This window comes from Pongo abelii, chromosome 5 (assembly GCF_028885655.2).
Source record: "Pongo abelii isolate AG06213 chromosome 5, NHGRI_mPonAbe1-v2.0_pri, whole genome shotgun sequence".
NCBI lineage: Eukaryota > Metazoa > Chordata > Mammalia > Primates > Hominidae > Pongo > Pongo abelii.
The window spans coordinates 169,318,712-169,344,954 of record NC_071990.2 but is presented as its reverse complement, the minus strand read 5'-3'; the positions used below and the strand labels follow the sequence as shown (position 1 = coordinate 169,344,954).

Genomic DNA, 26,243 nt, shown 5'->3' with positions numbered 1-26,243 from the left:
GCAGAGGATCGGAAGACTGGGGGAGGAATGGCAGGGCCTGCTCCCTGATCAGCCAGGCCGGGGAGAGAGTGGCACATGAAGGGCACGTGAGCCTGGGTGACAAGAAGAAGGCTGCTGGTGGTCAGAGACACTGGGCTGTTAGGGGAATTTTAACAGGTGGGAGAAAATGCCCAGCTCGTTGTGGGGCAGCTTGAGAGGTAACATTCGAGAGGCCAGGAAGCATTAGCTCGTGGCAGCTGCACTTTTCTCTGCCTTTGATCGTCACCTGTCTGGGTACCTGGCTGACGCTGACTGGAAGGAGAAAGGGCCAGGGCCAGGAGGCATTTGCTCTCCCTCCCATGGCCAGAGGCAGCCAGCGTCCTAATGAATGAGGGTGAGTGAAGGAAGCATCTGGAATTTCACAGAGAGGCCCATTTCCTTCTGCACATATGAAGCACCTGCTAGTGCTGTGTACTAGACACTGGAAAGCTGAAGTTCCAGGAGGAGGAGATGCTCGAAGAAACAATAAACGAACAACATGCAGGGGGGAGAGTCACAGGACACAGAAGGTCTAGAAGAAGCCTCAGTGGGAACCAAAGGGGAAGGGGAAGGAAGCAGCTTAGGGCTAAAGGACAAAAGAGAGCCCAAGCTCCAGGCACACAGGCCAGGGAGGTCCCAGGAGTGAGGGGTGGGGTGGGTCCAGTGGGGGCAGGACAGGTCCAGGGAGGGAGGGCGGTGGGGGGTGGGCAGGGAGGGTAGGAAAGGGGCCAGGAAGGGGTCTGGGGAGGGGTGGGGGGGCAACGGTAGGGCCGGGGAGGGTAGGTTGTGGGAGAGGAGAAGCAGGAGGCGGGAGGAGGCTGGGCAAGGTGGGTGCTAGTAATGGAGGAGGGCAGGGGAGGGCCTGAGGACCTGAGTGCAGTGGACAAGGAAGAAGCCTTGGAGATCAGCGGCCAGCAGCACTGCTAGGAAGAACAAGGGAGAGAGGAGACGAGGTGCCAAGGGACCAGACGGTGACTGAGATGGGCAAATATCACCCAACCCATGCCCGGCACCATTTTCCATGTTAACAAACACGTGTAGCATCTCCATCTGAAATGCTCTCAAAGGTCTGCGAAGGCCACAGCACACTGAAGCACTGATGTGATGAAGCGTGTGTGTGTGTCCATGTGAGTATTTAGCACAACAGTACTTGGGCAGGAGATGAGTCCGTTAAATAACTGTCTTTATTTAGAAACGCAGACCCTACACGTTTCAGGAATCCTCAGCCCCAGTCTGGCTTTGTCACCCCCTGACTCTGTGAAATTGAGTCAACTGACTTGTCAGGACCCCTTTGTAAAATGTATGAGGTTTTAATCCAAGTAGAGTTAGAAGTTTAAAAGTTCACCCATTTGTAAAATTATGGGGTTCAACTACATTGTTTTAAGCAGTCTTCCAATTCTTAAAAACAACTACAGCAATAAAACTAGGGTGAGTCTATGATTTCAGGCAATTTCTAATTGGCTGATTGTACTTTTTTCCTTTGTATCTAAAATTAAATTAACAGATACCTTCATGTATACACTTGATCTCTGTTGATAAGATGGTGGACTAATAGTCTGTTAGAATAGAAAAAATACATAAAGAGTGAAATAATATGATGTCTTCACAATGGCCAAATTGTGCTGAGGTGGTGATGAGGAGCCGCTCTATGTCCTGAGGCATCTTCTAAGAAAACTCTGGCTGGTGCTTTCTAGTTCATCCTCCTCGGACCTCGCTGTTCTCACATTTTTGTTTGTATTTCTTCATCCTCTGCCTGGTTCGCCTGTCCTGGAGCGTGGGGTCTCATCGGGTTCTGGGACTCTATGCACTCCGCAAGCCCATACGCCGCCATGGTCAGGCTCAGGACCCCCAGCAGAATGTAGAGCTTGAAGCGCACGCACAAAAATGTGCTGTACCCGAAGGCAGTGACGAAGCCCAGGGCCTCCCACAGGCGGTAATTGGCGAAGGCAGCTTCCTTGCTCTTCTCAAACAGAACGCCATAGAGAGCTGCGGAGGAGAGAGTGGAGTGAGAGCTCTGCCATGGGTTCCACAGTGACCCTGTTCATGAAAAGAGCACAGCTTTTCCACTGCCCCATTTTCTCAACAAAATCAGGACATTTTTCTTTTTTCACAACAGAATGATTTTACATGCCAGATGATAGCATGAACCCCGAAAACCTGAGGCAGGTCTCAGTTAATTTAGAATGTTTATTTTGCCCAGGTTGAGGACCGGTGCCCGTGACACAGCCTCAGGAGGTCTTGAAGAGTTGTGCCCAAGGTGGTCAGAACACAGTGTAGTTTTATACACTCTAGGGAGACATGAGACATCAATTAACATACGTAAGGTGAGCATTGGTTTGGTTAAGATGAGCATTGGTTTTGTCCAGAAAGGCAAGACAACTCCAAGCAAAAGGTAGGAAGACTGGAAGCAGGGAGGGGGCTTCCAGGTCACAGGTAGATAAGAGACAAATGGTGGCATTCTTTTGAGTTTCTGATTAGCCTCTTCAAAGGAGACAATCAGATCTGCATTTCTCTCAGTGAGCAGAGGGGTGACTTTGAATAGAATGGGAGGCAGGTTGGTGCTAAGCAGATCCCAGCTTGACTTTTCCCTTTAGCTTAGGGATTTTGGAGCGGCAGGATTTTCCTGCTTGTGATTTAAACACAGGGCCCCTTTTGGGGCTCCATCCAGGCTGCTGGCCACAGAGACCCAGGAAAACCCTCCACAGCCTGAGGCAAAGTAGGCAGGCCGGGGGGCAGGGACAGGAGCAGGGACAGAGGCAGGCTGAGCCCCAGTGAGGCAGCGTGTGCGGCCACCTTAACTGCAGGCAGCAGGGCCTGAAACCAGGAGCAGAAGCATGTGGTTCCCCAGGAGGATTCCAGACTGCCAGCCATGGGGTCCTTGAAGCAGGGAGGATGGCGTTTAATTTTGTAAACTCCATGGCACCTGGTTCAGCGTGAGACACACCCTGAGTGCGGAGAGAACCGTCTTCCCAAAGATTTGCTCTGCCCACCTCTCCCTTAGTGCTGGAGACGATGTCGTGTGCAGGGAGGCCCAGCACAAAATGTGTTAATTAGTTTTATACAAAACAACTCACATCATGAATGTTCCCTCTACTGCTGAAGACCAACACAGATGCGCTTACAGCAGGGGAGTACCCTGCCTAGAGCCCTAAGATTCACACTGTCAACAGCTTATGAATGTTTGGGAAACAAGAAGCTCTTTGGAACCCTCAGGACAAGGTGCCCTTCTTGTCCCACAGTCTGCCCATTGTCCACCTTAATAAAAGTAATGACCAAAGAGAACTGAATAACCAAATTTCGATTTAGTTGGCTTCTGAGACTATTCTAAACACCTCTTGTCTGTTTTTTGAGGGTGACTGTTAGCATGGGATCCAAAACCAAGGTTCTAGGGAAGAAAATCCAAGTTGAGACACCATGGCTATAAGTGGTAGATCCTGCCATGTTCTGTGGCTAAAAGCTCCCGGCTACACCCTGGGCAGGTCGGAAAACCAGAGCCAATGGACCCAGATTATAAATATTCTAGTAATACAGGCAACTCTAATTTTAAGCTAACTTTTTGGGAATATGGGTTGCCGTCATTCAAGAATTTCAAGATGAAATTTATATTGTGCAGCCATGATTAGAAATCGCTGTCCTCCAAGAAAGGGACTCACTCCGCTCCCCCAGCCCCCCCACCATCTCCCTTCATCAAGTTCTGGTTGGTTCAAGGCCAATTCAGCTTCTTCATAAGTAGCCATGTTCTCCTCAGCCCTCTGAGTTTTTCCATAAACATAAACTTTCCGGGCCCTCAATGCCTCACATGTCACATGAAGAACTTGACATTCTCTGACTCTGGTTCCAAAATCTGGACCTAGCGAGGAGATCGACAACAAAGAGAGAAAGAGCTAGACTGTCTTCTAGCTCACATACTTGTATTCAAAATCACCTAGATGTGTTTGGGAGACAGTAGGTTCCCCAGCATGGAGGACTTGGGGACCCAGAAGGTGGCTGGAAAGTGGGCTGTCCCCTGGCCACAACACAGAATGGAGGAGGCCAAAGAAGACAGGTGTGGCCCCAGACAGAGGTGACACCCTCACTCCTGCCTGTCTCCTAACCCAGCTCTACCCACAGAAGCAGGGTCCACACCCACAGAGGGAGACGCCTAGGACCCAGACGATGCCGCTGGAACTGCCTTTAAGAAACATGGAGGAAGAATCAGGGGAAACCGTTGGTCCCACTCGGGAAAGGGGAAGCCACATGTGTGAATGACATCAGCCCAGTCTAGGGGAGGAGAGACCAATGCCAGTCATAACTAAAGTCAGGCTTTTCAGGGAATTACTCAAGATTTGGTTCCTATTTTAATCCAAACATAAAGAAAGCAATGCATTTATTGTTTTGAATTGCATGGAACTACCCACAGCTAATGACATAGTGGGGAAAGACATTTTTTAAAAAGGAAAGTAGACTGAAAATGGTATTTCAACAATTCTGAAATGGCTGTACACGTGTAGAAGATTGAACACATAAGGAAGCGGTCATACCTAGTGGGAACCAGGCTTCTGGCTGCCAGAGAAAAGAGTGACAGCTACGCAGTGGGGGCTAGAATAAGCCCCGTGTCTTACCATCTTAATAAAGAAATAATGTGGCGTTGGATGGTGACCCAAAGTGTAAAGTAAATATACGAGCCCATGCTGATGCAGGTCAATGATTGAGTAATAAATACATCGGGGAGAAGGGACAGGTATTTTTATGGAAGAATTACAGTGTACACATAGACATTCCTCAGGGTGGAGATTAGCTGCCCTCTTCTTGACTGCTGGCTTCCTGGGCACTGGCTCCCGCAGAACCGCGTGTGGAAAGGGAAGGCGGTGGGTTTGCAGTGGAGAGATGTGGCCGGCACCACGGTGCCCACGGGATCAAGGTTAACATCGCTGGTGAGGAGGCCTGTCCCTCTCCTGTATCCCCCATACTACAGGACAAGAAAGCGCCTCACCAGGGAGCTGTCCTCCGCAAACCCACAGCCCCAGCCTAATCATGAGAAAACAGCAAACAGGCCAAAATTAAGGAACAGCCTACAAACTACAGTGCTCTTCAAAAGGGTCCAGGTCATGAAAAACAAGCAAAATGAAAAGCTGTCACAGAGCAGCCAGAAGATACGATGACTGAGTCCAACAGGGAATCCAGGACAGGATCCTGGCACAGAAAAAAGAACCCTCGTGGGAAACCTGGAGGAACCCAAATAAAGGCTGTCCCCCCACTGACTGTCACACGGCAGCGTTACTTCCTAGCTGTAGGAATGTGCCGTGGCTCTGTGAGATGCTCAGCATTTGGGGAAGCTGGCACAGGGCCTACGGGGTAAATGCGTTGGGTCTATAGGTTGGTACCTTTCAAGGGGACTCTCTATACTACATTTGCAACTTTTCCGTAAATCTAAAACTATTTCAAAATAAAAGCTGTATTTAAAAAGACAGAGCATTGCTCTCAGCCTGGCCTGTCTGCCTTCTCTTCCCAGGTGGCCCAGGGTTAAAGAGACCAGGATGTTGCTCCCGTCCTCAAACACTGGGATGTGGATGAGAAGTCCGGCGATCTTGTTTAGTCAGAGAAGACAGGTTAAGTGAATAGGGCATTGAAGAAGTGAGATTTTCTGAGTTTATCATCCTGAAAACAGCCAACAGAGCAAAAGAGTATTTTTAGACTAGACATTCTGTATCTTCACGGCACTGCATTGGCGGAGAAGGGTTGCCATGGCAACCGCACCCATCTTTCATTAGCTGTCCGAGGGAATAAGCAGAGAGGAGTGCCTGGCACAGATCTCCCCTTGCAGAGGCCGGGGGATGGCTGGAACCCAGTGGGACAGTGAGCCGGGGATCCTCAGTTCTGGCCCAGGAAGGAGGGGCTCAAATGGTGAAGTCCTCTGACCTGCTTCTAAGTGGGAGACTGTAAGGACCAAGTCTTTAAATTGAGCAGTGATGACTGAAAGGTGAGGACAAAGTGCATTGGGTTTTATTCAGTTCGTTAATTAAGAACATACGTGGCCCACATATGTTCTTAAAGGAAAGCACACATTTGGGGAGAATAGGATTAGAAATCTAGCTTGCTACTTAGAAAAACAAAAATGAGAGAGAGCTGTTCTTGAGATGTAGCCAAAGCTACATAAAATTTCCAGTTTTTTCAAAAAATAGAGAACAGAGACCTTGTGTGCGTGCTGTGCTGCGTGGAGAGCCAGCCCGCCAGGAGTGCAGGAACGCGGTACTAAAATGCCACTCACGCGCGACGATTGCGAGTAGAAAGTCCACAGGAGCTTCTCAAGTATGTGAAAATATTTTCCTCAACATTTTTTCTCTGAGACAGAGTCTTGCTCTGTCACCCAGGCTGCAGTGCAATGACATGATCTCAGCTCACTGCAACCTCTGCCTCCCGGGTTCAAGTTATCCTCCAGCTTCAGCCTCCCTCGTAGCTGAGACTACAGGCATGTGCCACCACACCTGGCTAATTTTTGTATTTTTAGTAGAGATGAGGTTTTACCATGTTGGCCAGGCTGGTCTCGAACTCCTGAGCTTAAGTGATCTGCCTGGTTCAGCCTCCCAAAGTGCTGGGATTACAGGCGTGAGCCATCATGCCGAGCCAATTTGGTTTATTTATGAAAAAAGTTACTTTTTCCTGTACAGAAAGACAGAAGTAATTTCAATTTAAATTAGCATCCCTTATTAAAGGGAGTCTTTATTCCAGTCATTCACCCGACTTGGACATTCATACTCTTTGTTTGACCTTAGGTAACTTTGTTTGCACTATTCAACAAGACTTTCCCTGAGAGTACCATGTGTCCATATGAGGAAAAGGAGAGTTAAGTCCACTATTCACATAGCCCAGGAAGAACAAAAACCAAATATGAATGATCACATTCATTGGGAGCATTTAGAGAATTATCGTATGGAATATTGTGGGGATATTTGTCCTAGTGTTCTCCTTTTCATTTAATGTGTAAATACATTTTAAAATTCATGTAAGTTCAGATAAGTCACTGTGCACTTCTGGTAACGGGATGTGCATATGGGGAGCTCAGTAAAACACCGGCTCTGCCACATATCCAGGGGACAGTTTAAACAAATGCTGTGTGACGCTTATTGGTAACGTAGCTAAGAGTCCTACAGCGACGTGACATGCCACTAGCTTATAATTCTGCACTGCCAAAAACACCAAAGTGAGTTGCTGTTTGTCTCCCCTCCATTAAATCAGTATTTGTTCTGTTAAGCAATGCCCTGGCCTGGCCTCGGGTCCAGTCTACCCCTTCCAGCCTCCAGGCCTTGATCCCGACAAGCCAGAGCGTGGCGCTGGGCCAAGTACACACGCATTTTGGTGAAGAGCTTCACTAGGTCCATCTGCATTACTGGGGCAGCAGAAAGGACTGTGAAACACGGCTCCTGAAATCCAACAGTGTGGGTTTGTTCAAAGGTGATTTTCAGCTGTCCTATGATAGGCAACCCACGAAGAAGGCAAGAAAGGACGTGGCTGGAGTGTTCCGTCCGCGATCTATGAGGTCACATGTGCTCTTTATCCTCAGTGCAGGGACAGCAGCCAGGTCTCTTATCTCAGAAACATTGGCCTGTACTTCGTTTGTGGGTTTGCTTTTTCCATTTTCTAAGCCCCAAGTGTTTGCCAGATAAAGCCAGAATGGTGAAGTCTCTCCTGAAGGGAAGAGGGTCTCATGTGAGCCATGCTCACCTCCGAGAGGACCCTTCATCTCGCCTCATCAGCATCTCTTAGACACACAGTCTTGCCTCTTTGGGCCTCTGACACCCCTCAAGGCCTTAGATGGGGTTTTGGGGAAACTCAAGGTTCCTACCCTAAGCCCTCATCTGTGTCATTTTCAACACCACCCAGAATGCACACCCTCCAGCCAGTGGCCACACACACTGCCCCAGCTTCCTTCTCTCCCTAATGACCTTCCTCCAAAACCCTCTCACACATCTCCTTGTGGAAAACACGGCCAGCCAGCACCAAGCACCTCGGAGCTCAGCAGAGCCTGGCATGAGTGCAGTGGTGCAATCTTGGCTCACTACGACCTCTGTCTCCGGAGTTCAAGTGATTCTCCTGCCTCAGCCTCCCGAGTAGCTGGGATTACAGGTGCAACGGCCATGTCCCCTCCCAGCTTGCCTGCCTTCAGGCCTTTCTGGTGCGGCTGCCTGAGCCTGGGGCCCTTCCTCCCTGGCTCTTCCTTGGCTCCTTGGCTCTTGCTCATCTCCCACCCATGCCCTCACTGCCCTGCCTTACCTCCTGGCCAGACCACCCTATCCTGTGAGGACTTTGGCATTTGGCTCCTGCCATCATCACGGGATGTCACATTCCATCCGACAACCAGCCCTCCTGGCTCCCCGCAGGGCCGCACCTTGGACCTTGTCACCTGCCTTTTGGAACTGATTGTTGTGACATGGGGCAGGCTCCACGTAGCTCCCGGTCACTCCTGGGTGTCAGCGCTTTCTGCTGCTTCCAGTGACCCTAGGTGCATCTGACCCTCCTCCGCATGCCGGCCCCAAACATGGGGACCCGACTTGCCACTCCACCCCACCCCTCTGCACTCCTCCCAAGCTGCCTTCTCGGGGACACCAGCCCCAGCAAGGCCTTGGAGCCGCCTGCCACCTCCTGCCCTGGTTCCTCGTGCACCCCACCCCACCTGGACAGTGGTCAGCCCAGACGTGATGCAGATGTGGCCTCCTGAACAGTGGTCAGCCCAGACATGATGCAGATGTGGCCTCCTGAACAGTGGTCAGCCCACACGTGATGCAGATGTGGCCTCTAGAATGAAGCGCACCCTGGCCTCTCCTGCTCCCCCACATCCACAGGGCCCCCGCCTGCTGCTCCCAGAAAACCCACCACTGCCCAGGAAGCCCCAGAGCCCCCTCCACAGACACTGACCCTAGTGACCTGTGATGTGTGTGGCTTGTGGCTCACACTGCCACCTCCCATCTTCCCGTGGGCTCCTTGGAAGGCCCTGCGTGTTTACACCCCAGGCCCAGGTACACGGGAGTATGCCTCTGCTCACAAGCACTTCTGAATAAAAGTTTTCAGTCATGAAGAGACTGCTGTCCTGGGGTAGAGAGTCTCGCACCCAGGCTTGAACGGGCGATTTGACTTAAGCAAAACCACATCATCCCGAGGGAGTGGTGCCCAGAAGGAACCTTGGGTGGTTTTCTACTTTTGCATCATGAATCTGAATAAATGCTCAGAGAAAATACGTCAGACTCAGAGGCGACATCAAAGCCCTCTTGGATCTCCCATCTCTCTCAACTCACCTCTCTTGGCTCTGGCCCATTGGCATCTAATGAGCTCTCACAGTTGCCTTGGCCGGGGACCGCCCCCTGCTGCCTCAGAGGAAGGGGCCTGGGCTGGGGACTCACCGTTGTTTTGTGTCTGCCAGACGGCATCTGCCATGCCCCACAGGCCAGAGAATACGAAGAACACTGCCAGCTGGTCAGCACGAGGTCTCCACAGCAGGAGGGCGATCACGCAGGACACGTGGGTCACCGCACCTGGGGGTGCAGAGGGGAAACCGCCGGGCAATGAGGGCCATCAGCATGGCCTGGAGGGGCCTGGAGGTGGGTCAGCGCTGGAGCAACCGTCTCGACCGTCCTCTGGAACTGTCCTCTGGAACCGTCTCAACCATCTCCACCGTCTCAACCGTCCTCTGGAACTGTCCTCTGGAACTGTCTCAACCATCTCCACCGTCTCAACCATCCTCTGGAACTGTCCTCTGGAACTGTCTCAACCATCTCCACCGTCTCAACCGTCCTCTGGAACTGTCCTCTGGAACTGTCTCAACTATCTCCACCGTCTCAACCGTCCTCTGGAACTGTCTCAACCATCTCAACCGTCTCAACTGTGCTCTGGGACTGTCTCAATGTTTGCTTCATGCTCAATGTTCCCTTAATGCTCTGGAAGTCGTCTTTTAGTTGGAACCTTGACATTTAATTTGTGAGCTGATGTGTATGCATGCTGCCAGCTCTAAATCAATGCACTGCACCACACGCCTGGTGTGTGACCCGCAGCCTCAGCCTGGAGAGCCTTGGGTGTGGTCCGGCATCACGTTGGGAAGGAAGGTCACCCTGTCTGGGCCTGAGATTGCCCCTAAGCTAAGAGGGTTTAAAGTCAGAAAGAGAAGGGCCTTCTCATTAGGTATAAGTTGAAGTATCCCAGCCCCTTTCTGAGTAGCCAGGGAATAGGACAAAGTGTGCCCATGGTTTCATCTGAGCCTTCCAAGTGGGGGCATGGGGACAAAAGGGAGGAGGCCACAGACCTCCCAGGCAGGTGGCATCTGTGGGCCCCACCTTGTGACTCATCCCAGCAGGTCACAGATTTGGGACCTCAATTTCCACAGGCTGTGGCTTCTCTAGGATGCAGTAATGAGGCTGCCCATTGATGCTCAAGATGCCACAGAGGAAGAGCAGGGTCTCTGGCAGCGGAAAGGCAGGTCCACACCGCATGCCCCAGGGCTGCGCCACCTTGGGCAAGTCCCTCCACTTCTGCGCTCCATGATCTCCTATTTGTAAGGGGACGCTGTCTGCTTCACAGCGTGGCTGTGAAGATGGATAGGAAACCCCAGGCAGAGCCTCCAGGCTCCATGGCCCTGGCGGATGCTCACCGTGTGCCCTTCCTCTGGCTGCGCCCCCACACCCAGCCCTGCCTGGGGCATTGACACGCCAGGCGCTGTTTTTCTTAGTGCCCGCATTCCTCATTGTTCACATGATCTCTGACTCATCTTTTTCCTTCCCTTCCCAAGAAAAATGGAAGGTGCTGTGTGTTTAGGAAGGAGTCTGTGGCCTTAGAAGTCTTGTCCTTATCCACTGTGTGAATAGATGTGGAACAGAGCTGCCCCAACCCCAGCGTGGCCTTCCGTGACCCCCATGGCCTCACCACTGGCTTCGTGTCCCTCATTTGCACCTGCAGAGACCCTGCCCTGCCCCACCCTGGCCTGGTCACCACACCGAGCGCCCATTCAGAGCAGGCACTTGCTGTGTGGCCTCATGCCGAGCACAGTGCCTGCCCAGAGCCAGCTTGGGGAGAGATCTGATTCCTGCTTGTTGAGGGGGTGAAGAAAGGACTGAAAGAATGAATGCATCTTACAGGGTGTTACTGATTTCAAAGCAGTTTCAGGGGCACTTTTCCAGCCTGTCCTGACTATGAGCTGCACGCTTTCGCTACTGCAAATCGTTATGATGGCTGGGTTGGGACCCACGCTGCTACCTACCCAGCACGTAGAGCACAGCCCTGCCCGTGTACTGCGAGACCTTTCCATACAACACGGAGCACAGCGCGTCGGTGGCCGAGAAGCAGATCATCACGTAGCCGATGAACTGGATGCCCAGGGTGCAGGTGACATAGGACTGGGGAGAGGGGTGCAGAACCACGTCATGGACGTTCCCAGGTCTCCTGCGCTCAAGCTGAAGCTGCAGTCGGGTGCTTAGAACATCTGCTCTGAGATGGCCAGCAGGCCAGTGTCACCTACACCTTCCTCTAGGCTCTGTGGATCCCGTGCAGGAGAAAAGCTGGTGTTTGTAAGAAAATCCTGTCTGGGGAACAACTAAAAGGAGGCACTTTGGACAACTCTAGACAAAATTCTTTCTCATATATTTCTTGCTATTTGCTGTGAAATGTGCACTATTTTATACGGAAGCCAATACACCCTGCCCTTGCTGGGGCCAATCATTGCCTGTTAGGTCTAAAGAGAGTTAAAAAAAAAAAAAAAAAGAAAAAAAAGAAAACGAAGCGGTTGCCCTGCCACCTCTTCCGGGGCCTCAGAGCAGCCCAGCAGCCGGCTGCACATGTGCTCTCACACCCACCGCACCACACTCCCATTATGGGCGGCCTTGAGGGCAGTCACGCAGAACAGGGACTGAGACGAGAAGACCGGCCACAGCCACATCAGGGGTGACAAGGACAAGTCCAGTGGAGGAGCAGGAGGGGCTATCCCCAAAACGCCAAGTGGACCTTTCTGTTATCCTGTTTCTACTCTTTTATGCCCCTAAGATTCCCCATCAAGGCTGTCCTAAAAGTAGCATTGCCAGATAAAGTTGAGGACACCCACTATTGCCTGGGCATACTCCTGGAGAGACATTTGTGGTTTATCTGAAATTCAAATTCTACCTGCGGAGGTGCTTTTTATCTTGCTAAGTTAGCAGCCTTGCCTGGGAGGGATCTGGGGTGGGGACGGAGCAGGGAAGGTTCCTCTGGAAGGAGAGCCTCTGCCAGGCACAGGCCCATGCTGGTCCAGCTCTGGCCCCCAGCTCTCAACAGCCTCCAAGAGAGGCTTCTTTCTTTACACACCCTGAGGTGGGGCACCGCCTCTCTCACCTTGAGGGGAGAAGGTGGCAGGAGTGGATGGAGCAGAAGCTTGGAGAGCCACATCGATTTTTAGATTGTGAAGCATGATTTGAAAACTAGAGGTGCCAGGCACAGTGGCTCATGCCTGTAATCCCAACACTTTGGGAGGCCGAGGCGAGCAGATCACCTGAGGTTGGGAGTTCGAGACCAGCCTGACCAACATGGAGAAACCCTGTCTCTACTAAAAATACAAAATTACCCGGGCGTGGTGGCACATGCCTGTAATCCCAGCTACTTGGGAGGCTGAGGCAGGAGAATCGCTTGAACCTGGGAGGCAGAGGTTGTGGTGAGCCGAGATGGCGCCATTGCACTCCAGCCTGGGCAACAAGAGTGTTACTCCATCTCAAAAAAAGAAAAAAAGAAAGAAAGAAAAAAAAAACTAGAGGGATAAGGAATTTCAGTGGTATTCATGGACTTAATGCTTTTCCTATATGTAAACTCTGAAGTAAGAGTGCAGGGTGAGGTCCAGGCAAGGATAACACCAATGAGTGTCTGCGGGGTGAGTCAGCGGCAGCTGCTCATCCACTTGCTCTGGTTCTTTCCCCAGGAAGACATGGATCAAACAAGAAGTTCTCCCTTGAGACAAGAAGTAGAAGCTCCTGTGAGTTGGAAGTTACTTGGAGGTTGAGACCTTGAATCATAAACTCAGCTATGGTAGCACTGGGAGCACAGGACCCCGCTCCCTCCAGCCCCAGCCCTGGGCAGGTGGCCTGAGACACCCTGCGGTCCTGTAGGTACAGACACAGGTGAGGCAGTGATGCCACACATGGCCTGAGCCACCAGCCCTCACTTTCGTTCATACCCTTGTGTATTCGCTGGAGAGGAATCCTTGCTCCAATCCACTGTACAGTGGCAGCAGAATTAAGAGGCACAGACGTTTATCTCTATATAGCTTGAAAGTCGACAGTAAAGTGGACCAGAAAGGCGGTGATTTCTTCTCTCCTTCACTTTCCCGCTGAACATCTCGTATGGGTTCGAGGAACGCGGCTATCATCAGGACAGCCAGGACACCACTCCCTGAAAGGACATAGCAAAGGCTTTGCTTTCACGGGGGCCCAGAGGCAGGGTGCCTGGCAAGGATTTGTTTCAGTCACTCATCCTCCTCTCGAGAGGGAGGGCTAATTCAGATCCAGATTTCAGGTGACATTAGATATGGCATGCTTAAGGATCTCAGGTGTCTAGTCGCACTTGATTGTGCTGATTCTCTGATTAGCTCACGACTTACCGGCTTTCACATGAAACCTGCCACAATAGGTCAGTATTGTCCTCACCGGCATAAAATACAAAAAATTCCGGAGTGACCCCAGAAGTTCTGAGTGTCCTTAACCATTGACTCTGCTTCTCATTCTAATCCCCAAAGCAATTTCTAACAGCAGCCAGCTTTTTATTGATTTTTTTTTTTTTAGGATAATGATTCCCACAAGGTACCATTTGCTACACTTTTGTTTATTTCAAATAAACAATTTTGTGTAAAAGTCCTCCAATAGGAACTGGTTAAAGATATTAAGGGGTATCCCAACTACAACGGAATGTTGTGCATTTGAAGAAAATTAAAAAGAAGCTCTTTATATACGGATGGGAAAATCCCCCACCATAAACGGTAAAAACAGAAAAAACAACCAAGATGCAGAACTTTGTGTAGAGTGCGCTACCAATTGAATTTAGTAAGAAAGGACATAAAGATGTGCTTGTTTATACGTGCATTAAATATGTCTAGGAAATAAAGCAGACATGGACTTTCTATGGGTGCAGAACTGGGTCTGAGGACGGCAGTGAGAGGGAGACTCCCCGCCGCATGCCCTTTTACAGTGCAGTGGTTGCCCACCTAAAGGGGTTCATTCCAAGCCCCCAGCGGATGCCTGAAACCATGGGTGATGTCAGACTCTACATGTGCCACAGATTTTCACTCTGACAACAGAGGCGGCTACTGAGAGACTATGGCCTGGGGAGCATCTATGGTGCAGACACGCCGGACAGAGGGAAGGGTCACTGCCTGGGTGGGGTGGGCAGGACGGCAAGAGAGTCCATCACGCTACTCAGAAAAACTGCAACTTAAACCTTATGAATTATTTATTTCTGGAATTTTCCACTTAAGGTTCTCAGACTGCAGCTGGCCTCAGGTCACTGAAGCCACACAAAATGAGATGGGGACAAGGGGGACTCCTGGATTTGTCTTTTGAACTATATAAATGGGTTATCTATGCAAAAAATATTTTAACTATTCATTTCATCCCTGAGGAAACATCCTGTACTTTCTCATAATTCCAAAATATGACTAAATCTCCATCTGTCCACCACTTTATTATTTGATCCACCTTAATTTCTGTCGATGGAGAACTGATGTTTATTTAGACGTTTCTCACTTTACATAGAAGCCCTTTCGTCCCCTAATGATTCTAAGTGCCTTCTGTGATACCGTTACCTCTCCACTGTTTCTCTCCCACCTGGCAGTGGTAATGACACGCAGTGTTTGGGGCACCACAGATCACTCAAGAGTGGCAGCGATCCTTCCCTTCTCTCCGGGCCAGAATCTTTCAGAACGGTTCATTTCTACCTCCGAGAGCTTAGACCCCTGCTCCTCTAAAGACGACGGGAGTTATCCTGTCTTACTGTGTCTGACCAACCTTATCTAGTGCTTTCTCTGTCTCTCTCAGCGTCAGGGTCGTCGTTGACCCATGCAGTGGGCTTGCTGCAGCACTGTGCCCCGGCAGCTGAGCGTTCCTGAAACTGGGAGGTTTGCAAAGCCAGCTCTCTTCCAGCTGTGTGCAGAAACAGCAGAATCCTAGCACCTGTCTCAGAAAGCGCCATTGTTAATGCGGTTCTGCCCAGAAATGCAGATTTATTTCTAAGCTTTACTTTCCGTTTTCTGGCTACTTTCCATCTTGGCTAAACATATTCCCCTTCCTATTTCATGATAACTCAAGATTCTCATGAAGTTTGTAAAACTTTGTATGAAAGCGGGACTCCTGCTGCCACAGGTGTTTCTCGGTCACCCTTGATTTTCCTCTGTGTTGTCCTGGCCACCATGCGGTCTGGCAGGTTGTCACACCTGCACAGGAGGCCGTAGGGTATTTGCAATTATCCGGGCCCCCTTCCAAGCCGACCCCCTGAGCTGACTGTGTGTAGACCATGTGGAAAAGGCACATTTTTCCTCCACTCACTGAAGGCAGCACCTTCTCCACAATCTTGTCTTGTGGGCCAGGACTTCAGTGTCAAGCAGCCCAATAGGACACAACCTACAATCTCCCCGAAAGCCTCATGGGAAGGGGAGAGGCAGGTTATGAACACAGAAGCCACACCCCTTTGTTCAGAATTATGTGTGTCCGGGTGTCATGTGACTCAGAGCCTTCTGTGGGGCATGAACTGGGGGATGCCGCACAGCTGTGTCCTAAATTCTAACAAGAATGGCAAGAAACTTGACTATGAGCGCAATGCTCAGAAACCCAGGAGAGTTACCCAGGGACAGGGTGTTCTTGTTCTTTTAGGTCCATTTTTCTCTCTTCCTATGTTTTTCTTTATGGTGACATGGCCTTGCTTTGTAGAAAAGGACACACAGGATCCTGCAGGACTGTTACGATCACAATAGTAAGACCACTTCTTCATTTACCTGTGTGATTTCTGCTATACGTAACTTCTAGACTTGGACTCCCTTAGGCTGCGGGATTCCGTGAACCGAGACGGGGCTGTGGCCAGAGAGCACACTGGGGGGTAACCCTGCAGGGGAGGTGCCGCAGACAACAGCCACCTGCGGAGGACAGCTGGCAATGAAGGGCCTGGAAGCCACAGAGAAGCCTATGCTGTTCCTCTAGAGCAGGGGCCAGCAAACTATGGTCTGCGGGCCAAAGCCTGCCCACTGCCTGCTTTTGAAAATAAAGTTTTATTGGCATGCAGGCATGCTCATTTGCTTACATGTTGTCTATGGCTTTTTCCCATTACAAAGACAATGTTGAGCAATTGCAAAAAGGACCATATGATCCACAGAAAGATATTTACATGTAGGAATATTTGCTGTCAGCCCCCACTCCAAAATTCTGTTCTTTTATAGACAGAAGTCTTTGTTGGTGGCTGCCTGACTGGAATTGGTAAAGCTGGAAGGAGACTTGAGGGTCTTGACTCAGCTCAATGTCCCCGAGTCCCCCAGCCTCCTAGTTATGTAGAGGAGGTGGTGAGGGGAAGTGTGGGGGAAGCACAGGCCTGGCTGGTCCCCGGGACCATGTTGATGGGAACCTTGGGGCCTGCTGGGAAAACATGACCACAATTCCAAGTCAGCAGAGACTTGCAGACCAGAGCAAACCGTGGCTCCTCCTGACTCCCTGTCCACACCTTCCACTCACTTCTAAAACCCTCAATCTGGGCCTTGCACACGACCACCCTCCCCAGGTTGCTCTCCTGATGGGCATCAACAGCCTCTCACTGGCTAAGAGCCTGGTCCAGCCTCCTCCCTGAGCCTCCTGGGGGCCCTGCCACACTCAACACTCTCAAACCCCCTCCCCAGCTGATTCTGCAACCCTGGTGTCCTCCAAGACCCTGGTTTAGTTTTCTGTCTCCTTCCAAGGCTCCAGTTGTCTGCCTGGCCCTCAGTGTTGCTGAACCAGGGGTCCGGCTGTTCTCTGTAACAATTCTCTCTGCTTTTTCTCCCAACAGCCTCATCCCTGTCATGATTCCAGTCACCACCTCAGAAGATGCCTCCACGTCCACACTTGTATTGGCCTCTGGCCTGAGCCCTGCACGGCGTCAGACTGCCCATTGGACACTACGCAAGAGTCCCACTGTGTCCTCAAGCCAGGTGTTCCCGGCCTGAGCTCATCTTCCTCTCAGCCCCAGGGCTGTCTTCTCTTCCCGACACCATGTCCAACCCACACGGACCCTGCTGGCCTCTCTCTCAGCCCCTCCCCCTCTGCCTCCCCCTCCCTTCTCCCTCCTCTGGGCTTAGCACTCTGTCCTCAGTGGGTCTCTGCCCGCTGTCCCTCTGCACCTCTAAGTCATGCTGGCATGGGGTCTGTCAAGGAGGCAAGTCTGCACTCATCCAGACCCTTTGGCACAACATCAAGGGCCACAGCTAGTCCTGTGCCCCATCTCTGCCCCTCCACCTTGCCCCCAGCCCTGCGGGCTCTTCCTGGACATCTCGCCTCCGGGGACCTCAGCATCACTTCCCTGCCTGGCCAAATCTTGCTCATTGTCCAGACTCGGCTTAGGGACCACCCGCCCTTGGAGGCTTTCCTGAAACTCCGTGCTCCAGATGCAGCTGCAAGTCAGCTGGGAACTATGCTCAGAACACTGTCGGACTGGGTCTCGGTTAGTTGGGTGTGTGTCTGCCTCCTTCACTAGGCTCTCAGCTTACTAAAGGCGAGCTTCTAGTCATCTGAATGTCTGGACCAAGAAGGCCTAGCATGGCCTAGCACGTGCTCAGTACGCTTTGTCAACTTCCAGCGATAGCTTTACAAGTGCTCACTCAGAGCCTCTGATGTGGAAGTGGCCTGAGGGGACCTGAGGTTGGTGCTGCACATCATCTCAGCATGAGGAAAAGCTCTGCAGTGCCCACGAACCCTCCTCACCTCTGACCCCAGCAGAGTGTGGGACCTGGTGCCCCCAGAGCTCACATGTGCCAGGCCTTTGATCTTTAAGAAGGACCCATTCCAAGGCCTTTGTGAATCCCCAGATCCAAGAATGACAAAGAATATATATATACATATAGAAATATGTATGTATATATATAGTACATGCATGTATAAATATGTGTGTGTGTGTGTGTATATATATATATATATTTTTTTTTTTTTTTTTTTTGAGATGGAGTCTTGCTCTGTCGCCCAGGCTAGAGTGCAGCAGCACGATCTCGGCTCACTGCAACCTCCACCTCCCGGGTTCAAGCGATTCTCCTGCCTCAGCCTCCTGAGTAGCTGGGATAACAGGCACATGCCACCAGGCTCGCTCAGCTAATTTTTGTATTTTTAGTGCAAATGGGGTTTCACCATGTTGGCCAGGCTGGTCTCGAACTCCTGACCTGAAGTTATCTGCCCGCCTCAGCCTTCCAAAGTGCTGAGATTACAGGCATGAGCCACCGCACCCAGCCAAAAAAGAATATATTTAAATTCTTTACAAAATGGTTTTAAAAACTCTCTAAATGTATCCCCTTCAAAGTTGTAATAAAACTTTGACTATAACACTAAAGTCACATATGAAACTATTACATAACATTCTCTATTAAAATGAACTTCTAAGAATAAGCCTTGTCATGACAATTAACTTCCTTTGGGCAGCCGTTTCATCATGAGCTTGCAATGTCTCCAGCTAAGGTGCAGCCAGCACTTGGGAGCACTCGCCCCTCTAGCCTTTCCACAGAAGGTACTCAGCACATTTCTCAGAAAAAAAAAAAGGTGGTTTATAGCAATTATAGATGTTCAGGGCCCCTTGGCCACAGCTGAAACACAAACAGTCAATCCCAGTGCCCTAGCCGGCCACGAAGCTGTCTGTAATGGTAGCCGCCAGCCCCCTGTACTGCTGAGCACTTGCAGTGTGGCTGGGAGACTTAGGAACTGAAACTTCAATCAGTTAAGATGTAAACAACCACAGTGCTTAATGGCTGCTGTGTTGGGCTCTGGAGATGTATAACAATCTCATCACCCCAGGATCCTCTGTTAGACAGCATGGGTGTACTGCATTTGATTCATAAGAACACCGCCTGCATGTAATCCAGACCAATACATTTTGCGACGATGTTTCAGAAGAAGAGAGATTACTTTTACATTGGGGGAGACGGTCTTTGTCAGCCCAGGAAGGAGGCTTGGCTCTGCTTTGCTGGGGACCCTGCCCTGGGCCGATGGAGTTCGTACCGGTGTAGATGCCCAGGAGGGTGTAGACCAGCTGCTGGGAGGGCTTCTGGGTGCTGTTGGTGGTTGCGGTGGCCATCAGGCAGTCACTGGCCCCACAGGACATGAGCTGCTCTTCTGGAAGGGTCTCTGTGAGGTCAGAGCAGACAGGAGATATGAGATGACCGCAAATGTGACAAGATGTAGGTTCTTGAGAAATGAAAGTGACAGTGGAAAGGATGTTGGACACCTGGGGGGAGGCATCACTACAGGTCACGTGGAAAGACCCAGTGTCTCAAAATAGATTTAGATCGAGTCTAGGCACATGTATCTAGACTCGATTTAAGACACTTTGGGAGGTGGAAAATCCTATTCGTGTTCCACAAAGATTCAGAGAAGAATGAATTTGGAAAAGTGATGGTTACTTGTTATACTACTTTTCTGACATAATTAAAATTTTTCAAGTTTTCAAAATTAGTCGAAAAGAAAAAAAGTACATGAGATTGGGTGCCAGGAATGCTGGATTCTCTTTCAGATTCATCTGTTACCAACTCCATGACTTCAGGCAGGTGATTTCATAACTTTTCTGTTTTTGAAAACTAATGTTAGTTCTGTGATCTCTTAGAAAAATACAATTTGAATTAGCAATGACTCTCAGTCAGAACTCCTGTCAGAATTTCTGGAGAAAGGAGAAAGATGTTGTGGGAGAAAGAATATTCAGTGTTTTTATTATTTTAATAACACAAATTATGTAACAGACAGCTTCACAAAATCTTCTAGGCAGGTGAGATGTGCAGCTGATAAGAGAAGGTACAAGAAGGTGGAGAAGCACACGATGCCCTCCAAATCCCTCCAGCCCCAGATTCTGTGTCCTGTGCTGACTTGGAGAACTAACTCACCTGCAGAACCGTCTTCAAAAGAAAAGCCTGTTCCTCCACTTCACTGGCCGTGATATGCGGACTGAGCTATAACCCCAGTTTCTGTTTCCTTGTTGCTGACACCAACAACAATAATGAGTAAAAATTGCTATGCATCAACTTCACGGCTTCCCTTATTCAAATGCACTTAGCAGGCATGACATCGCATGAGAAAAAGGGAGAAGGGTTTTGGCTACAGAGTTTCCCAAGGGTGGGATTTTTATGGGATAGCAAGATGGAGAACCTTGATGAAGTGATAGAAATAGTCGTGATACTAGTCAGGAGGGCTGGGTTGGTTTTTACCCCGTTGGGAAAGGTTTACTGTAAGCATGAAAAAGATGTATGTCCTCTGCCCTGTGCTTAAAGCCTCAACATGGGCACTAAGGGCATGGGCACAAATGAGATATGCACTTTATATTTATACCAGGGCAAGGTCGGGTAGAGACAGAGGAGCCAGGGCATCAGCCCATCCAATGTCCACGTCCGTCATAGGATGAGGGGCCTGTCATGAAACATTTGAAAATCTGGTCATTGTATCAAGTCACAGGGAAAAGAAATCAGGCAACCCCATCCTTAGTCTAAAAAGGACAGTTGTGCAGTTGTGACTCCATGAACCCAAATTCTACTGGTGTGGCCCTTAGTTTCCCATGGCGCCCTCTCCCAAGGGCTCCCCTGCCCCTGCGGAGGCACCTGTGGAAGACACAGATCTTCTTCAGTCCCACCCGACTGTCCAGAAGAGAGCAGGTAACAGGCGACTCTGAAGCACAGGCAGGTTGAGACTCTCACCTGTGGGGCCTGACTCACCTGCTCAAGTTACAGAATCAAGGCAGGTGTGCAACTGAAATCAGGAACCCTCTCCCCCATCACTGAAACCCCTGCTCCACTTGGAGACAATTGCTTGTCCTTTTCATTTTACCTTGGCTGGGAGTCTGGCCAAATACCAGCGATGAGATCAAGTTGCCCCATATACCAGATGACTGGAATATGAGGAAGAAGATGCCGAAATACTGGTTCACCGTGTCTTTGCCGCGCTTTCCCGCCTTCTCTGCATGTGTGTTTCCCATGATCGTGAGGTATGTGCACTGCGCAGACCACAGCGGGGCAGCCCCGAGCCCCAGCAGTATGGAGGTGGGGATCAAAGTGTACCTGTGAGGAAAAGGCAGACCCATAGCACCGCCTGTAACAGGAGATGCAAGCCCATCGCACCCATGTCCCTTCAGTTCTTTAGTCAATCTGGGAGAAGGAAACACCGCCTGGCCCATTGCAAGCATGGTGATGAGTGTTGCTGGTTGGATGGATGAATTCACCATTAGACTCAGAAAAATGAGCAAAATCAGTGCATTTCCCAGCTTAGACTGATTTGCAAAAGTGAAATTGAAGGCCAGTGAGGCTCCTTGTATTGGATGCGACCACAAACAACGAGATGAGGAGCATGAGGAAGGCCGAGGGACAGCCCCGGTTAAAAAGACCTAGTGACCGGCTCGGGCCTCGGCGGTGGCCTGCTATGTGAGACTCTGCAGCTACCAGAAGAAGGACATGCAGCCATCATCATCAGCATGTCCTGGCACAACCGGCATCCCTGGAAGAGATGCTCCATGGCTGGAAGCATCTCCTGGAAGCATCTCCTGGAAGAGATGCTCCATGTTTCCGGGGCCTGGGGTGCAGCCCAAAGCCCTCAGAGCTCGGTCTCTGTGGTCCATCTCACCAGGGAGCAGGGTGGCCTCCCATCCCTGTGACCTGCCCTGGCCACACACCTCCTAATGGTGGGCGAGGTGCAGCTTTTGGTCCATTGGTGACATCTGCCTAGGTGCCCACGAGACTCACCCTCTGCATTGGAGTTAGAGTCCCCTGTGTTACTGCAACCCTCGCCCAGCCAGGGGAGCTGAGGACCAGGACGGATCCCAGGGAGAGGCCAGCATCAGGGATCGGGAGGAGGAGACGGAAGCAGTGGGGGGCACAGAGGAGCCTTGGTGGAAAACAGGAAGGAAGCCCAGCACCGTCTGTCACCAAAGCGAGGTGGGGGTGCAGGGGCAGCAGAGCTCATTTTAAAATGCCTGCAGTGAACAGTAATCAGGTGCAAATGCAAGTCATGTGCAGAGTGAACGTCCCTAGTGTGGGGAACAGCCAGGGTGGGGTGGGCAGGGGGTGGGGGCTGCGTACCAGCTGGCGAAGAAGTTGCCCACGGAGAAGGCCACGTAGCCACACATGGAGAGGATGATGGTCCCCTTGCAGCCCAGCCTCTCGATGAGGAGCGGTGGGAGGAACATGGAGGACAGGAGCATGCCTCCGTAGAGGGTGCTGAGCGCTGTTACACCCAGGCCCTCCTCACTGTACAGGCTGCTCTGTGGGAACAAAGCCAGCCCTGTCAAATCACAGGATGGACACAGTGGGATGAGGCACCAGCAGGTCCTCAGTGTCCCCCAGGCTGGAGGCCGCCACAGCTCCCACGAACTGCCAGCCACAGGCTTGCTGCCCTGGGAGCCTCCTCTGAAGCTGGTGGGAGGAAAGTGCGGGTGAATTCGGAATAAAGCAGTTAGTGTGTCTACACATCAGGGAGTGAAGGCCCAGCACCCCTGTGAGTGCTTGTGCTGGGGCTGGATGGCTGCGAGAGCCGCTCACGCCTCTGTGGACGCCTGCCTGAATCTCAGCTGAGAATGGGACAGTGTGGCAGGATGGGGCTGGAGACTCTGCCAGAACTCATCTGTGAGGGGCTTGCATGCTCCCAGGGAATGTAAGGGGTCCTTCAGCCCATGGGGAGGCCCCAAGGATATGAAGCAGGTGAGTGCGCATGAATGATTTCTTCCTTCACCAAATATCCATCACCCGCCTCTGAGTACCTGTCACTGTCTAAGGTTCGAGAATGGACCAGGGATGTGGCCCTCGTGTCCTGGAACCTGCAGGCCGCCACCACTGGTGGAGACGACCCGGGCAGGCACACGCCGCCACGAGGGTGCTGGGTGCCCCAGCCAGACCTCGGCTCCAGGGCAGCGTGGGGAAAAGGAGGTGACCTCCAAGTTGAGAGCTGAATGAGAACTTGGATGCCTGCAGCAAAAAGGGTGAAAGGAGGTGGCATCTACAGGGGAGGTGCCACAAAAGAGCGTCCTTGGTCCTTGGATGAGGGGACCTAGTCCAGACCAGGGCGAGGACTCAGGAGAACTCTCTGGAATGAGGCCCTATCTTCTCACTGGGTCTGCTGAGCTCTGAGGAGGGAGCCTGGGGATGCTTGTGCTTTGTTGGGGCCTGAGAGCAAAGCCAACCCCATAGAAGCCTTGGGGTTCATGGAGAGAGGTGGGCTCGGCCCCTCGGCATGCTGGGGCAAAGCCATTCCTGAGTCACTTCTATCTGAACACTCTGTGTTGCTCACGCCAGTCCTGACTAGGAGCGACAGCTGTCCCAGTTAGAGGGTTAAAGCACGTCCGCATGCTCAAGGTCAGCTGCCGACAATAGCCCCGGGTGGGGCCGGGAACCAGGGTGGAGCTGGAGTGGGGTGGGGGGGATCCCTTCCACAGACCTGGGACCCTGCAGACAGGGAGGTCTGGCTCCCCTGCATCTCCAGTCTTTTGAGAAGGAAGGGCTGACATCATGAGACAGCAGCTCCCACTTCCACCAGCCCAGGAGGAGTGGGAAGTGCTGGCGGGGCGTGGGGCAATCTACTCCCCAGGCAGCTGCTCACAGCCGTGGAGCTCATCCAGATGCCACCATGAGTGATTCCCCAACGAGGCACCCCCTAACTGGGGCCGCAGAGGCAAAGGGCAGTCTGCCCACATTTGCCCACAGCCTTGGGTCCTGCCATCACAGCCTGAGAGGAGGGACCCCTGGCAGCTCCCAGGCCCCTCCAGCCCCCTTCCTCTGGCTTCCAAGTCCAGCGGCCAATTTTCAGACAGTGGCTGAGCCACAGCAGATCCACCAGAACTGGTTCCTAGAAATGCTGACCCCAGGGGAGCTGTCAGTTCCTAGGAATGCTGACCCCAGGGGAGCTGCTGTGCTAGGAGGACAGCAGGGTCTCCTTCTGCAGGCAGGTGAGCTTTCTAAAGAGAAAGGGCTACTGACCAGTCCACATCCTTGAGACTCCCTCCTTCCAGAAAGTGCACACCAACCACATTCAACATGCACTCACCTCAACCCAGCAGGCATTTCACTCACACCAGCATCCTGTGACAACAACACAAAGTTCTGGGCAAAGCAAGGACTCCAAAAGTAATGAACCATTGCGGCAAGAAAAGAGACTGTGTTCCCTTCCACTTGACTTTGAGAGTCACTGTTGGCTGCCATTTTATCCTCTGCAACCCTGATCAGAAATAGAACCAGACAGGAGTTCAGCAAAAGGAAACATTACTTGAGAATTCAGGACTGAATTCCAGCTTCTTTGGCAACCCAGGAGTCCCAAGTGTTTGTACAACAACAGTGAGAGGAGAAACCTCAGATTCTGAGTTCCTGGGTGTGCTTTTCTGGTTCCATACTATGCACACCGTAGGTGCCCAATTCTTATTCTTCATTGACAAACCATGTAAGACCACACTAATTTGTCATCAGAAGCTCTGAAATGTTTTATGTGACCACCCCAGGCCACAGGTACAACACTGTGGCAATGAATAACCCGGGGGAGTAACATTAGCCCTACTTCCTGACCAGCCCTTGGAATTCTGTGGAATTCAGACTGGAATCCAGGTAAAGGTCAGACTTGAAATGTAACCAGCTTGGGAAAATGTGTCAGTTCTATCTCTAGGTGCACAGGATGAATGCTGCAGCCTTTCAGAGAATGCCGTTTGGCTTTTTCGTGGGCTCACGGACCTATGGAGGAGAGCATGCCATAAAGAGTTCAAAGTATAGAGAGACCATGTTGTCAAAGTTCACAGTTTAGCTTAGAGTAGGCTTGGAATCTGTAAGGTCTAGTGACATTTGATAAATTCACATGGCTGCCCCTAACCACAAAGCCAAGGGCATCCAATCAATCATAGAATTCACAATGACTTTTCCTGTGTCTCCTTTTAACCACCCAAAGGCAAAGAATGTCTCAACAAATCATGATCCCAAGACCCCTGCTGTCCTTGTCCAAGAGCAGCGCGCACCTCGCTGTTGTGCAAACCTGTTGAGACGTGAGTGGGAACTGCTCACTGTAGGACTGCATCTGAGAACCACTGTTTGTTTTAGAGGATTTGGTGCAGAGTGAAAAAGAAACACCAGGTGAATTAGATTTTTCAAATTTCCAATTCATTATTGTCTGTGACCACAGGGATTCTTGGAGGCCAAGAAGTTCAGGTAATTTGACGACCGGACACACATACCTGCAGGCTCTGCAGACCTCCATAGGCTGTAAAGAGAAGCAGGAACCCAAAGGAAACCACAAGGACGTTCCTTAGACTTCTGTCCATTGTGCTGGATGAAAAGATCAATCATCAGTGGACACGTAAATTTGTAACTCCCTAAAAGAAACCAATTGAGGCACGGGAAAAACAGTCAGTACCAAGAAGTCCCATTCTCTCTTTCATCTGAGCTAGAGGTGAAATGTTAGAGGTGTGTTAGTCACTAAGCCTGTCACTTGTTAATGAACTTGGTTATCACTGACCCCGTGAAGCATACAGGAGCGCTGTTACTCATTCACCTTCTCTGCGATCCACAATGTCCACTTTGTATGGGGCAAAAGATCATGACTCTTACCAGCTTCTAGGTAATTGCACTTTTTTCCCATTAAATTCTAATAGACATGGTCCAGATGGTAAAGTGATATGTTTCACTTTTTATATGTATATAGAATAGAACCTTCCACAGTAAGAGAAACTGTCAGAAATTGTCAGTGGTGCAGAATGTGGACTTCAGTCTTAAAGAACAAAGCATAAATGTCAACTTCAAGATACATAGTTCAACTTCTGAAAAAGTGCTAACATGATTATAAGATCCTGGGGCCAAAGTCTTAGTATTGCAAAGACTGTACAGTTTCACAACACTGTACAGCAATTACTAAAAGAAAAAACAACTTACATGAGTATAGTACTTTACAATATGCAAAGTATTTCATGCATTTTTTCATGTTACCAACAACAGTGCTATGCTAATGATCATTAGAAATCTTAGACCCATTATAAGACAGGAAACAGCTTCAGAAAAGTTAAGCAAAGGGATGCTCTTATCTTACCCGACCCGAGGC

The 26,243-nt window shown here is 50.7% G+C and overlaps 1 protein-coding gene across 2 annotated transcripts; it reads right to left on the bottom strand.

Annotated features, from left to right (window-relative positions):
- Positions 1-1,184: 1,184 nt before the first annotated feature.
- UNC93A (unc-93 homolog A) lies at positions 1,185-25,645 on the bottom strand. 2 transcript variants are annotated; one of them, XM_002817583.5, is made up of 8 exons: positions 25,384-25,645; positions 22,259-22,440; positions 21,015-21,244; positions 19,206-19,331; positions 13,175-13,389; positions 11,240-11,375; positions 9,393-9,524; positions 1,185-2,004 (listed from the first exon to the last, which is right to left on the bottom strand). In XM_002817583.5, exons 1-8 carry the CDS (start codon positions 25,468-25,470, stop codon positions 1,739-1,741), a joined length of 1,374 nt encoding a protein of 457 aa, XP_002817629.4. In that variant the 5' UTR covers positions 25,471-25,645; the 3' UTR covers positions 1,185-1,738. The 2 variants fall into 2 exon arrangements, with proteins under 2 accessions (XP_002817629.4, XP_002817631.4); XM_002817585.4 differs by lacking the exon at positions 19,206-19,331.
- Between the last annotated feature and the right edge of the window lie 598 nt (positions 25,646-26,243).

Bases quoted from the DNA above. Each gene is read 5' to 3' on its own strand.
- UNC93A (XM_002817583.5), bottom strand. From the start codon at position 25,470: ATGGACAGAAGTCTAAGGAACGTCCTTGTGGTTTCCTTTGGGTTCCTG. The intron at 19,332-21,014 runs GTAAAATGAAAA...CTGACCTCACAG, and splicing joins TGGCCAGACTCCCAGCCAAG to AGACCCTTCCAGAAGAGCAG. The intron at 11,376-13,174 runs GTATGAACGAAA...CCCTCTCCCCAG, and splicing joins TCTCCAGCGAATACACAAGG to TCCTATGTCACCTGCACCCT.